Source organism: Lipomyces doorenjongii (genome assembly GCF_038497915.1).
Source record: "Lipomyces doorenjongii strain NRRL Y-27504 unplaced genomic scaffold V1508scaffold_5, whole genome shotgun sequence".
In the NCBI taxonomy this organism is placed as follows: Eukaryota; Fungi; Ascomycota; class Lipomycetes; order Lipomycetales; family Lipomycetaceae; genus Lipomyces; species Lipomyces doorenjongii.
In genome coordinates, this window is record NW_027118072.1 from 417,482 (window position 1) to 430,174 (window position 12,693).

A 12,693-nucleotide genomic window follows, 5' to 3' on the forward strand; every position below is an offset into this window, starting at 1 on the left:
GACGAACCTCTGGCAGCCTATCTTGTTGAAATAGCGCGGTAGGAATTTTTCCCGGAATTATTATGTAAATCAAGTAAGATTTCATCATAGAATCGTTATAAATCATGTCTTGTGCGCACACCGATATATATTAGCGATAATATAAACAAGGTGACAGTGTGAAAGAAATCGCTCCCAGATCTATTACAAATTACATGAATAAACCTGGAAATACACCGTAGGCATTGGATAACAGCCGATATCAGTCGACTGAAGTGGATTTCGTCGGGGTGTACTTGTGACGTGAATCAGCGACAGGTGCATACTAACAAGCGCTGTGTATGTGATCTCGGTGACATCGCTAACGTCGACATCGTCGCACACACGAATCAGAGCGTCGCCAAAGGTTCTCACCAATTACTTTTAGTCGTCGCATTCGCGCATTTGTCAATTTGGATTTACGCAATTTGCGATCCCGTCACTTAATGTCAATAGTAGTCAACGAATTACAGTGATTCATTCATTGACTCAGTAATTGTTCGAAGCGAATCCGGCCTGATTGACATCACATCCCTCTTATACATTGCACGTTTATTACCTCGATGGTGACACCTCAAGCATTGCGGCGGATAGGAAGAGTATGCGCCCTCGTAATTCTTTAACTTAGAAATCTGACGTTCGTGCCTCTATAGGAACTGGCCGATATCAATGCGCAGCCATCACCCCTCTACACAGCCGGTCCCAAATCCGATTCAGACATACTAAATTGGGACGTCAGTATTCTCGGTCCCGGAGGAACACCTTACGAGGTATATTCTTTCCCCCAGCACGTAACTTTACATTCAGTAGAGGCATTTGATTGCTAACACGTCCGCATAGGGTGGTACATTCAAGCTCGCGCTGACATTACCGCCATCATATCCGTTCCATCCACCAACGCTCTCATTTATCACAAAGATCTACCATCCAAACGTGCTTCCCGACGGCATGGTGTGCATACCGCTATTGAAAACGGATCAGTGGAAGCCAGCGTGCAAGCTCGTCACTGTAATCGACATCGCGGTCGGGTTACTTAAGGAGCCGGACGAGGACCAGGCTATTGAAGGAGATGCTGCGGAAGTATATAAGGCCGATCGGAAAAAGTACGAGAAGACGGCTAGAGAGTGGACGAAGAAGTATGCAAAGTAGGAATGAGGGAATCAATCGACATTAGGCACATTGTATTTAAGTTTTACTAATACGATATTACGACCTTCTCCATGCTATTCGCGAAATCACAATGTGGATAATATTCTATTATTGTTGCCCTCTCACACTGGCTTGCCATAATCCACAGCATCAAGATTGACAACTGGTATCCTCCGGATATGTGCCCTAACCCAATGGACTTAAAGAGCGCGGCCGAATGGAGCGGAATTGAAGATAGTCTGATACATGTTGAGACATTTCGATAGCTCATAAGCGACGAATGGGTTGTATTCCGTGTGCTCAAAGCTAATGTCATCAAGGTTGACTCCGTAGGGGACTGGTGGCATTCTTACTTCAGCTGACGTAACCCACACGATTCTAACATTTAATAGTAGTCAAATCTTGCGAGAGCTGATTCTGCAAAGTCAAGGATCGCTGGTTTTGTTTCCCTTCGTAATCTTCGTGGTTGCCTCTTCGGCCTTGAGTGTGCTTCGAAAATCCAAGCATTTGATGAATAGTATGTGGGAACGTCATAGCCAACTCCAGTGTATCCACCAGTGACTGCTGACTACAAAAAAGTTTCCCACTTAGTTTTTGCTATTCAGTGCATGTTGGCTCTAATGGAGAATAGTTGTGCATTGCCTCTTGTTCAAGTTCACGCTGCGGGACGGTAGTAGTTTTAGCTTGAATGCCAATGGCATGGTTTACTACTGGACTGAATTGCGGCATATGGGCAATTTATCCTAGAATTATGGAATCCAACCAGGCAAAGGCCGACGTTAAGGAAATGCTACATATAACCAACAGACAATCCATAATTGTGAGTGAGTACAGGAGAACATTTACGACCAAATAATCTCTGGTGTCAAATGAAAGTAGTGCTCAGATTTAAAGTGTTCATTCGCGCGCGAACACAACAGCAGCCAGTCAGTCTACTAAAGCCGGGATCTGCGGGGCGCATTCCCGTATAGAATACCAATCTAAGAATTCTCCGTTGCCAGCTCGAGAATTAAACTCTCGTGAGTGACGACGAAATACCGCGTCATCGTGCATTCTTACCCGGAACTGTTGATGCAGCTCAATTTCCTTTCATTTAAACCATTTTGCGGTGTTAAAGTTGTATGGAATTGATACTGACGGCAGAAATGTTCTAGTTTCTGATCATTTGCAACGTTATGTATGCGGACTTTGGATAATAGCTATGAGGTATACACGAGTTTGAGGAGTATAGCAAGATGTCTTCGTAAATAAGATACACTGTCGGAGAAGCTGATGCTATTTTTAATACGTTGCGCGGGGTAGAATGGTGTCGCGTGTGCTAGCTACAATTCTATATGATCTTCCACCGGGAATTTGTGCGTCTTATATCGCAACTTTAGATTGGGCAGCAAGGGGCTATTTTGCGCGTTCCAGGACTACTTTCGACAGGTGAAGACTATGCGCGGCAATCGCGGGACGGGCTTGATTAGATCGCGTCGCGTTCGTGCGGCAAGGGACGCGCACTAAACGCGTGGCGACGAGGACGCGACGTGTTGTTGTCTCGTGCTTAGAAGTCCCTGCTTGGGCCCCTGCATCTCGGCTCACAACTCACAGTCTATACCGTGGCGGAGCTGTGATATGTGATCCACAAATAGTGGCACATTACCCTCCGCTTGTGCCATATCCTTCGCTACAGCTTTCTCGCTGTGCACAAACTAAACGGAGTATCAATCATATCGTAGCAATCTCGAAAAAGCGAGCTATAAAAACACCGCGTCCAAAATTGGCTGGAGTCTGGTGCCGCAGCTGGCCATGACGCCCGCACGCGCGCTGTCGCCAGTTGTGGATGCGGAAGATTGTCGCTGCTGCTGGTTTGCTCCCTGGCGGATCGCCGGAAAGTGCGCGACAGAACTTGTTCCTGGTGCCTGAGATTGCGACGAGCGACGAACCGCGAACCGCGAACCCAAGAATGGGCAACCCCAAACGGCGCGTTAATCTTCCGCGGCTCACTTTGCCCAATGCGCCTATTGCTGCCTGTCTGCTGGCTTCTTTCGGAGAGATCTTCTGCTGAATTGCGGGCTCGAACTGCTTTAATTTTAATAGAATGCAGCTAGACTAAATTAGGAACGGGGCAGGGGGTAGTCCATTATTTCCCGGCGCGTCTCTGGCTGAGCTCCACACACTTAAGTGACCCGGCCCAGTATAACCCAAAGTGGCCCCGTTGGGTAAGATGGCCACTCCGTGTTCGACACATATTTGCAAGAGCCGGCTGTCTCTCCCCTACTTATTCCTCCGTGGCTCCCTTCTCTCTACTCTTTCTCCCGCCCTTCTTACCCACACACCACAGCAATGCGATTCTTCGCGACTGCCTCAGCCTTTGCGGCCATTGCGGCCACCACCCTCCTCTTTGCGTCGGTATCCACCGCTGCTACTACTCTGAATACTCTCGAAGTCAAAGGCAAATACTTCGTGGACTCTGTCACTGGTGACACCGTGAGTTACTCCTTTGTGCTATGACAGTCGACGTGTTTGTTGATCGCGATTCATGACTGACATTTGGGTTGATGACAGTTCTGGATCAAAGGTGTCGACTACCAGCCGGGCGGTGCTGCCAATTTCCAAGACGGCTCGGACCCGCTGTCTGACCCTGACACTTGTGCTCGTGATATTTTCCTTTTCGAGCAACTGGGTCTTAATGTAGGTTTTGTTTGCTCCTAATTTATTCATGCGAGTCTCGGGGCACTGCCATTGGCGCCTATGTTGGATCGATAATACAGAGTTTTGCAGTATAAATCACTCGTCAGCTTGCATTTTTCGTCATAATTAACCATCAATCATTGCGTCTACGATATTCCGGCGTCCATCAGTTTTCTGGGAAGCGACAAGAGGGAGATAAGCGTGAGACCTGGCACATTTGTGTGGGTTCGTGTTTGTGTTTGTGTTTGTGTGCCGGCTCCGACACTGCCGGACTGCTGTGAGAACGCGCGGCGTGCGCCGACTCTATTTTTGGACGTGGTGGGATAGGGTTTCACCATACATCAAAACAACGTCCCGAGGCTCGCTAACTTGGACCTGTTCGCTAACTGTTAAAAGACCATCCGTATCTACTCAGTTGACCCTACTCTCGATCACGATGAGTGCATGTCCCTTCTTGCTAGTGCCGGTATTTATCTCATACTTGATGTCAACACTGGTATCTATGGACAGAACTTGAACAGATATGAGCCATGGACCACCTACACCGAGGAATATATGACCCATGTCTTCGAGGTCATTGAGGCTTTCGCTGGCTACAACAACACCCTGGGTTTCTTCGCTGGTAATGAGGTTATCAACGACAACAACTCTGCCGAAGCGTCACCTAATTATGTGAAAGCTGTCGTGCGTGACATGAAGAATTATATTACCAACAACATCAAGCGACAGATCCCCGTCGGCTACTCTGCTGCTGATGTCTTGGACTTCCGTGTCCCGCTCGCTGCCTACTTCGAGTGCGGTCCGGAAGAAGAGGCAGTTGACTTCTATGGTGTAAACTCCTATCAATGGTGTGGGGACCAGACTTTCAACTCCTCCGGCTACAACACTCTGGTTCAGGATTATGCCAATTACTCACTTCCATTGTTTCTGTCTGAGTTCGGCTGTATCCAGGTTCTTCCTCGTACCTTCCAGGAAGTTGGCACCATCTTCTCAGACCAATTTAGTGTCGTTTTCTCTGGCGGTCTCGTCTACGAATATTCTCAGGAATCTTCGGACTACGGTCTTGTCAACCTCTCGTCATCTGACAATTCTGCTCAGCAACGCCACGATTTTGTTGCTCTATCCTCGGAATATGCGACCGTTACCACAACCGGCCTCGCTACTGGTTCTGCTACACCTCGTCCTACTACCTGCGCCACGTCGTATGAATTCATCAACGGTAACACTACTCTTCCCGACACTCCCGCCGCAACGTTGATTGCGAATGGACTCAACTCGACTTACAACCGCGGCAAGTTCGTTGACATTACCGTTCAATCTACCAATTACACGATCTACGATTATAATGGTAACGCGATCTCCGACAAGACTGTTAATGAGAAGTACAGTATCACGGTCTCTAGCGCCTCGGCTATCGACCAGACCGACAAGAGCAATAGCTCTGCCGCGTCCAGTGGTTCTCCTTCAAGCGGAGGTTCTGGCGGTGCTACGACGACCGGTTCTTCGCCGTCTTCGACTTCCAAAAGCGCGGCCATCTCAAATCTCGTCCGCGGCAGTGAGAAGATCGGTGCGACCGCCGTCTTTGCCGTCATTCTTGGTTTGGTTTTTGCTTAAACGGTGAATTTCAATCATCTTTGTGTTCATAGAATTGTGGTGTCGTATATAGGAGTGGCACGACTCTCTTGGTTTGAATTTTTCTGTGTGGCTAGGTTTTTTTGGTATATATTTCCATTTTGGTATATCGTGCTATTGGTTGGCATTTTTATCGTTGTTCGTATGTGTTATTATTATTATTTAACGTACGTGCTAATGGTACTTCTTTATATCGGTTTTGATATGATTGGTGTGTTTTATAGTACTATGTAAATTGATTATGGTAGGTAATTTCAAAAGTAGAGTTATGAATGAATTATTGTAACGTATTTAGTGCTCTTGTATTAGACCCAAACCGCGGATTTTGAACTTACGAACAAAATGCCGACATCTGGTGGTTCCTTGCATGGCATCTGGCCTTGTAGATGACAAGGAGGCAAGCCTCAACGCAACAGCTAGTCTCTTCTGGGAAAAGGGCGAGTGACTGTGCTCGCACGTAATTTTAGAAACCTAAACGGGAATATATCTAAAGGAACAGCCATTTGGACAAAGGTGTGCGAAAATTCCTCCGGGCAAACACAAACCCAGTGGGAAAACAAATATTCCCAGAGGTAAAAACCTAGCACTATTTCTTGGGAGCCTGACGGCTCCACCGTGCCCACAGTCGAGAACGCGTCGTCGGAACTGGTAGTAGACCAATGGCTTGGTCCTCGCCATCTAAGGCTTACCCAGTTCCAAGGCGACTCTGCGAACTCGCATTAAAGAGAACCTCTGCAAGCCATGGCTCCCCTCTTCATTGCGGGAACCGGTAGTGGACCAAGAGGCCGGGGGTTCCTTGGACTCAACCGGTTCCAGCCTGTCCTCTTGCCCACACTCGAGTACGCGTCGCCGGACCTCAAAATATCAAGAGTGCTCGGACGGGTGTTGGTCTGATTGCATATAACTCTCAAAAGTGGTCCGACATCTTCCTGAACCGCCTCTAGCTACACCCAAAGTTCCGCAGACATCCCAGAATCAAGTAGCCTTGCTGTTGAAGAAATTTCATGGGCTATGCGTTAGGAACAGGTAGTTCAATATTAATAAATCAACCCATTTGATAGAGCCAGTAACGGATGTTCAGATTTTGAGGCCTGCACTCAGTAAATTCATTGGGACACTATATATAGATAAAACTACAGATTTTGTGTCGAAGCCACAATGCCGTTGATAACCAGAAAATGCAAAGCACATAGTCCCAGCAAATTGCCAAAGCCCAGACATATGCAATTATGATAGCCCACTAATGCAATACCCATAATTAACCCAATTTCATTTTTTATCACGCTCTGAACCCTTCTGAGAAAGATTGATCGCGTGAATTTAGAATGTGCGCTTAGACCGTGCGCGCAGAGCCGGTCCGTATTTGTAAAACAAATACGGGATAGGCGCCATAGCAAGGGAAATGAAACCTAACAGCGTGCACGCCCAGCGCGGGGTAAGTTTGATATACATCCGGCTCGCAAAGAGTGGGAAGAATGCGCCAAATAAAGATCGCAAAAGCGTGTTGGCCGCTAATGAGCTGGCGGCGTAGAGAAGGTATGAATCGACTAGATAGCTGAACATGCAAAGGAACAGGGTGACCATGCCGAACCCGAACGGAATACCTGCAAGCACAGAGCAGATCCAATGAACTTGTGGAAGCGTCGCCCAGCCAAACCAGAAGATAGCGACTGGCAGACAGAAGGCGCCTATAATGGAAAATGGTAGCCTACCTTCTGGGTAGATCTTGCCATTACCCCGCTCGGCTGTGAGCTTGAGATAGAGCTTGGTCTGCCATGGAGACGTGGCGATGGCGCAGACCATACCAAATCCTATGGCAAGAAATGGGAGACCACCAATACCCATACCCCATCCCCGCTCCTCCTGATACACGATTGGGTAAGCGACGAAATTCATGTACAGAATAGCGTACACTAATGCGCAATATAGCGCGATAAGGAAGACAATCGGTTCAGTGAAAAGCATCACAACCGGGCGAACAATGCTCTGGCGGAGCCTTTGCATGTGCGACACACCACCACGCTCATGGGCCGCGTGCAATTTCTCATTACCGGTTTCCTTGCGCAGACGAGCTGCTTTCCTTTCCAGCAAAGTTTTACCGTACGTCTCCGGCATGCAAAACAGGAGGAAGATAAACATGACACCAGAAATAATCAGGACAAGCCAGAATGTCCATCTCCAGCTCACGTACTCCGAGAGGAAGCCTCCAATAATCGGACCGAAAACCGGGCCCATGAAAGGCGCAAGAGTGAAGAACGACATGGCATCTCCACGCTCAGCAGGTGTCCAGATATCGCCCAGTGTACCGCCAGCATTACTCAGTGGTGACGACCCAGCGATACCGCAGATCAGTCGAGATATTAGCAAAGTTGCAGCATTCTTTGAGAGCGCACAACCAATCTGGAACAGCATGAACGGTATCCAAGTGCCAATATACACGATATTGCGACCATATACCTCAGACATTGGTGCAAATACAAGCGGACCTGTAGCAAAACCGACAACATAGAGAGTGAGGCCCAGAGTTGCGACCGTGGTGCTAACATGGAAGTCTGCAGCGATCGAAGATATACCGGCCGTAAACACTGAGGACGCAAACGCGACGCAGAATGTCACCAAAGCTGCAATCAGAGTAATTCTCCATTCTGAGATATATATTAGTATGTCTTATGTGAACATAGAACGCAACAACTCATACTCTTTCTCTTTGGCCAGTTAAATGGATTTTCAGGATCTTCAGGGCCGTCCCAACCTACGACATCCGGATTCTTGCTGTCGACGCGGCTCAAACCACGTTGAAGCTCCTCCTCTTGTTCATCAAGGTCCATGTCGGCGGCGCCAGACCGTATCCGCGAGAGCTCGAGGCGCTCGCGTGCGGACCCGGCGTCGGAGCGCTCGACATCTTGCAGGACATCCTCCGTCGTGTCAACCTTCTCCAACGCTGAAGTACCGGAAGTGTTACTTGTGGATGTGGAGCAGTACGAGTCCTTCGTGCCAGTTGGAGGGACAGAGGGCGTCATATTTATGGCTGGTCGAGAACTTCAGGCTTCCGGTGCATAGATTCAATTCACAGTAAAAACCAATACAGCGAAACAACAAAACAGCGAAAACAGTCAACAGCGCGTACAGTTGGATTATATTTAAAAGTCCGCGACCGAGGTACCTTGCAAAGCGCCGCGGTGGGTGCTCGCGGGCCACAGGATGAATGGAAGTTGAACCCACCGGTCGGCGTTTCGGGATTAACTGTACCCCCGCGGAAATCGATTATGTCAGTACTGTTCGTATTTGTCCACGAATGCCCATTGTTCAATTATAGTTTGAACTATGTGCCTATGGTAGGCTAAAACCTTCCCACGTTGAATGCGCACTAACTTCAAGGGCCAATGTATGGATGAATACCAATCTCGGGGACTTCTTGGTGCAGCGGAAGGCTTGTAAAGTTTAGTGACGATGCTCCGCGCCACTCTGAATGCAGTTCGGGCTGACGCTGTTCAATTTACCTTCTATTAATCTGGAAGCCAATGCCTCCCTCACTGCCTAATCTTCCATGCATCTCCACAACATAGAGATCCATTCTGGATAGCAAAATCAGTTTCAGAATTTACACCGACTCAGCTTTATAGTAATTGTCGGCGGTTGAGCTCGTGGCTGCCTAAAATTAATTTTCTCTGGCTGGTCATGAGCGCCGATAAAGGATTATGTAAACGCAATATCCCCCTTGCTATCGGTGGGTACTTCCGAAAACTCAACTTTGTGCGGAAATTGAGTGCGCGGAGCCCTAAGCGGCCGTCAATAGCCGAGCGCCGATTCAGCGGTGCCGATTTCCGTGAGGCAGGTACATCATTAGTAATATCTCATGTCAGTATTTTTCGCTTTCCTATCAGGCCAGCACACAGCTTTACTAGTAATTGTCTCGTGTCATATCTACATCTGCAACGCGCGAAAACAGCAGCACTGGCATTGTGCATGATACCGGGAACAATTCGCACAATGAACTTCTGATTTCGTGTACGTCTTCATATTCGAAGCTCCTCTGGACGATTCCCTAGCGAGATTCAACAGGGTTGATTTGTTTCTTGATCAACGGAGATAACGGGCTACCGTTTACTCGGAGATAACTTAAGTCTATTATGTGTTGCCGGCTAGCTTTTACTGTACATGTACAGAACCGTCAAGTCTGACAAACATTTATTATTTTGTTCATTATTCCTACTTTGAATTTTCATTATTCCAAATTTAATACGGGCCCCACCCTTGCATTACCTCGTTTTCCTCCGACGTCCCGTCATAAAATACAAGAAGACCCTGGAAGTTCAGCCGACACAGCGGCAGAGCAGACGCGCGCGCAATATATCTTTCGAATGGCGGTCTCGTAACAACCGCAAGGGCCGCAGGCTCCTCATCTTGCATCTTCCTCGGCAAGAAGCTGAGGACGAAGATTTCCGTTTTGTCGTTCCTCAATCCACTGCTTCCCTGCGTCATTTTCTTATAAACGCCCGTCTCATGTTCACATTCTTCTCGTACTGCGATATCTCATAGCTCGCCGCTTTCCTCTTCACGTTTGCTTCCGTGGTCTGAGCACATTTCGTCAGCACAAGGAATTTGTCTTGTGTCAATCTTAGCATTGCTTTTCCGTCCGTACTTGTTTAAACTTGTTTAAAATTGTTGAAATGTCTGTTTAAACCGCAATCGTAGACTCAGAGAGATCCTCCATCTTTCTCGGCCGCATCAGCACCTTGCTTAGCCCATGTCTCTCTTTTGGCATCAATTACAGCTTTCACTACTTGGCGTTAGCTAGTCCACTAATTACTGACAAAAAATTTCTTGATTAGCCATGTACCGACATGAGTATTTTGTTGATGGGGTGGTAGTCGGCCGTAAGGCGAAGATCTTACTGGAGGAGGAGAGGGGCGCGGGGAGGCGAGACGAGAGGAGCAAAGAGGAGGGGCGGGCAGGCAGCGGATAGCAGAGCGGGGAGTGGGAGAGATTCTGGTGAAGTGGAATGGGCGGCACATTAGACATTCAATGAATGTCTGCGCGCCATAAAGGATCATAAGGATGAGGGGCCCCGGTAAGGCGAAGAAGGAGTTGAGAGCGAGGCCGATTAAAAGAGGCATAGCGTAGCTCAAAATGACCTGGCTCGAGTAGACACTTCACGATATGCGGGAACCCTGTAATGGATGGCCTCCCGAAAGCTTTTGCGTCGGGAGCACTTACGTACAAGACGGACAAGAAGCATTTGAGGATCCGACACCGCTCGCTCCGAAACTGCTTTCAGGAGAGAATTGTCATCCACAGCAAGCATTGCAAGCGGCGCAGAGGGAAGTACGCCTTGCCGAAAGACTTCCCGATATGCTGCTCCATGGCATTAGGCTGGTGATGGAAAAGCTCAAGCGAGGCAGACCCATGGACGATAGTTTGAAGCTTAATAATCGGAACGGCATAGGCGTCATCGCCACGCGTATTCGGCCCGAAGGCTTTTGGCGCGCTTGCCTGTGCTTGAAAGAGGGTCTCAGTCCGTGACAGACTCGCCTCTTGCAATCTTGGTGCAGTACCTCACCAAAATGTTCCTCGCCCCATTGATATCGCGGTCGCACTCAAACCCGCAGTGTAAGCATCTGAAGACTTTGCGACAGCCAATGCCGTTCAGACGTCCACACTGCCCACACGTCTTGCTTGTGTGCGCCTCGCCGACCAGCACAACACGGCACCAGGGTACTCCCTTGCCTTGTTTAGGAGGCGTCGCTGGAAACGGTAATGAGCCCAGGTCGCCATGGCTCTTGCCGTCTTGGACTGATGACGCCCGCTGCTTGTCACCATCTGCCGCGTTTCGAACTTTGGCAGAAGAACTACTTTGTAGGAACTGCACAAGTATTTGACAGTCCGGCAATGCAGGTCATCCACCAGGTTCATAATCCGTCGCCGGATCATTGCAGCTGCCCTCTTGAGCCGCCACTTCTTCTTGTGCGCGAGATCCTTCTCGGACCACCGGCTCTGAAGGGCATCCAATCGGTGGCACAACCTGTAGATGTGGCCAATATCCCCCTTTCCGACTTCAATGACCACACCATCCGGTGTGTACCCAGTCATGAACGTCCGCAAGCCCGGATCCAGGGCAACGACGGGACGAACCCCTGCAGGGCCTGGCGTGTCAACCACCTCCAGTGACCCGGGCACGCACAAGTAAAAGCGGTCTGTCAGCCTTACTCTCACGAGCCTGCTGTCGTGAGGCAGCGTATCGGGAAGTCTTTCGCCAATCTCACTGTTCATCTGCCGAAGAAAGGCGTACTTCCCACTGCGCCGCTGCCAGTGCTTGCGGTGAATGACGATGCCCTCCTGAACGCAATTTTTGAGAGAGCGGTACCTGATCTCAAACACTTTCTTATCCTCCTTGTACGTAGCTACTCCCGACGCAAACTCTTTGAGCAGGTCATCCATTGCAGCGTCCCGTATATCATAAGGTGTCTCTTCGAGCCAGGGCTTTTGCAACGATGCTATTGCCTCTTTGTTGATCGCTCTAGCTCTCAACTCCTCCTTCGATATACTTGACCACTCATCTTTATGGTCCTTTACGGCGCGCAGACATGCATTGAATGTCCAACGTGCCGCCCCCATCCACTTCACGAGAATCTCTTTCTCCGCCGCGGTGGGGTACAATCTGTACTTCGTGGCCTTTAGGGCAGGCAGTCCCTGGTCTACCGGCCCTGCTAGTCCCTCTTCGCCATTAACCAGCGGCAATTGGAACTCGCGGTGGACCTCAGCTCCAGAAGACCAGATCCGGAAAGTGCCCCAACCGCTGCCAATCGCTTTCCATTCGTCGGCCGGAATGGAGGACGGCGGCAGCCACAACTGCCGGTTGATGTGTGCCGAATTGGCATCCCAGAATGGCTGGGAACGGTGCTCATTGCCGGTCGTGTTCGCCATAATAAAATTCCGAAGCTGTAGATTGAGACAAGAGAATATTCAAGTTGCAGGTCAAGACGAGGGAATATTATAGAACATCAGGCGGCAAGAGTAGCAGCGGAGACGAACGGATATATATATGATCTGGGGAGAGGCAAAGACACAGAGGGCACCAAAAGGGCGAGAGTCTGGCTGGTGCGCGTGTTTAGTTCATGTGTCCGATCTGTGCTACGCATGTCAGCAGCTTAGCTCCTGTCCGATCTGTGCTACTCCGCTGCAGCTACTCTGACACACGGCAATGGGCGGAAATTGGCA

At 49.1% G+C, this 12,693-nt stretch overlaps 4 protein-coding genes across 4 annotated transcripts; 2 read left to right on the forward strand and 2 right to left on the reverse strand.

Moving 5' to 3' along the window:
• Positions 1 to 174: 174 nt before the first annotated feature.
• On the forward strand, positions 175 to 1,190 carry V1508DRAFT_224271 (ubiquitin-conjugating enzyme/RWD-like protein). Its single transcript, XM_066936275.1, has 3 exons — positions 175 to 617; positions 672 to 788; positions 859 to 1,190. Exons 1-3 carry the CDS (start codon positions 582 to 584, stop codon positions 1,165 to 1,167), a joined length of 462 nt encoding a protein of 153 aa, XP_066798299.1. The 5' UTR covers positions 175 to 581; the 3' UTR covers positions 1,168 to 1,190.
• Positions 1,191 to 3,495: 2,305 nt separating this feature from the next.
• V1508DRAFT_349034 (Glucanosyltransferase-domain-containing protein) lies at positions 3,496 to 5,457 on the forward strand (the record flags this gene model as incomplete). Its single annotated transcript, XM_066936747.1, has 3 exons — positions 3,496 to 3,639; positions 3,718 to 3,843; positions 4,240 to 5,457. The coding sequence occupies 3 exons, from the start codon at positions 3,496 to 3,498 to the stop codon at positions 5,455 to 5,457; spliced, it is 1,488 nt and encodes a 495-aa protein (XP_066798300.1).
• Positions 5,458 to 6,795: 1,338 nt separating this feature from the next.
• V1508DRAFT_395256 (major facilitator superfamily domain-containing protein) lies at positions 6,796 to 8,495 on the reverse strand (the record flags this gene model as incomplete). The annotated part of the gene is made up of 2 exons (XM_066938044.1): positions 6,796 to 8,120; positions 8,174 to 8,495. 2 exons carry the CDS (start codon positions 8,493 to 8,495, stop codon positions 6,796 to 6,798), a joined length of 1,647 nt encoding a protein of 548 aa, XP_066798301.1.
• A 2,483-nt stretch (positions 8,496 to 10,978) lies between these two features.
• V1508DRAFT_410663 (uncharacterized protein) lies at positions 10,979 to 12,693 on the reverse strand. The gene is made up of 2 exons (XM_066939349.1): positions 11,182 to 12,693; positions 10,979 to 11,161 (listed from the first exon to the last, which is right to left on the reverse strand). Exons 1-2 carry the CDS (start codon positions 12,397 to 12,399, stop codon positions 10,988 to 10,990), a joined length of 1,392 nt encoding a protein of 463 aa, XP_066798302.1. The 5' UTR covers positions 12,400 to 12,693; the 3' UTR covers positions 10,979 to 10,987.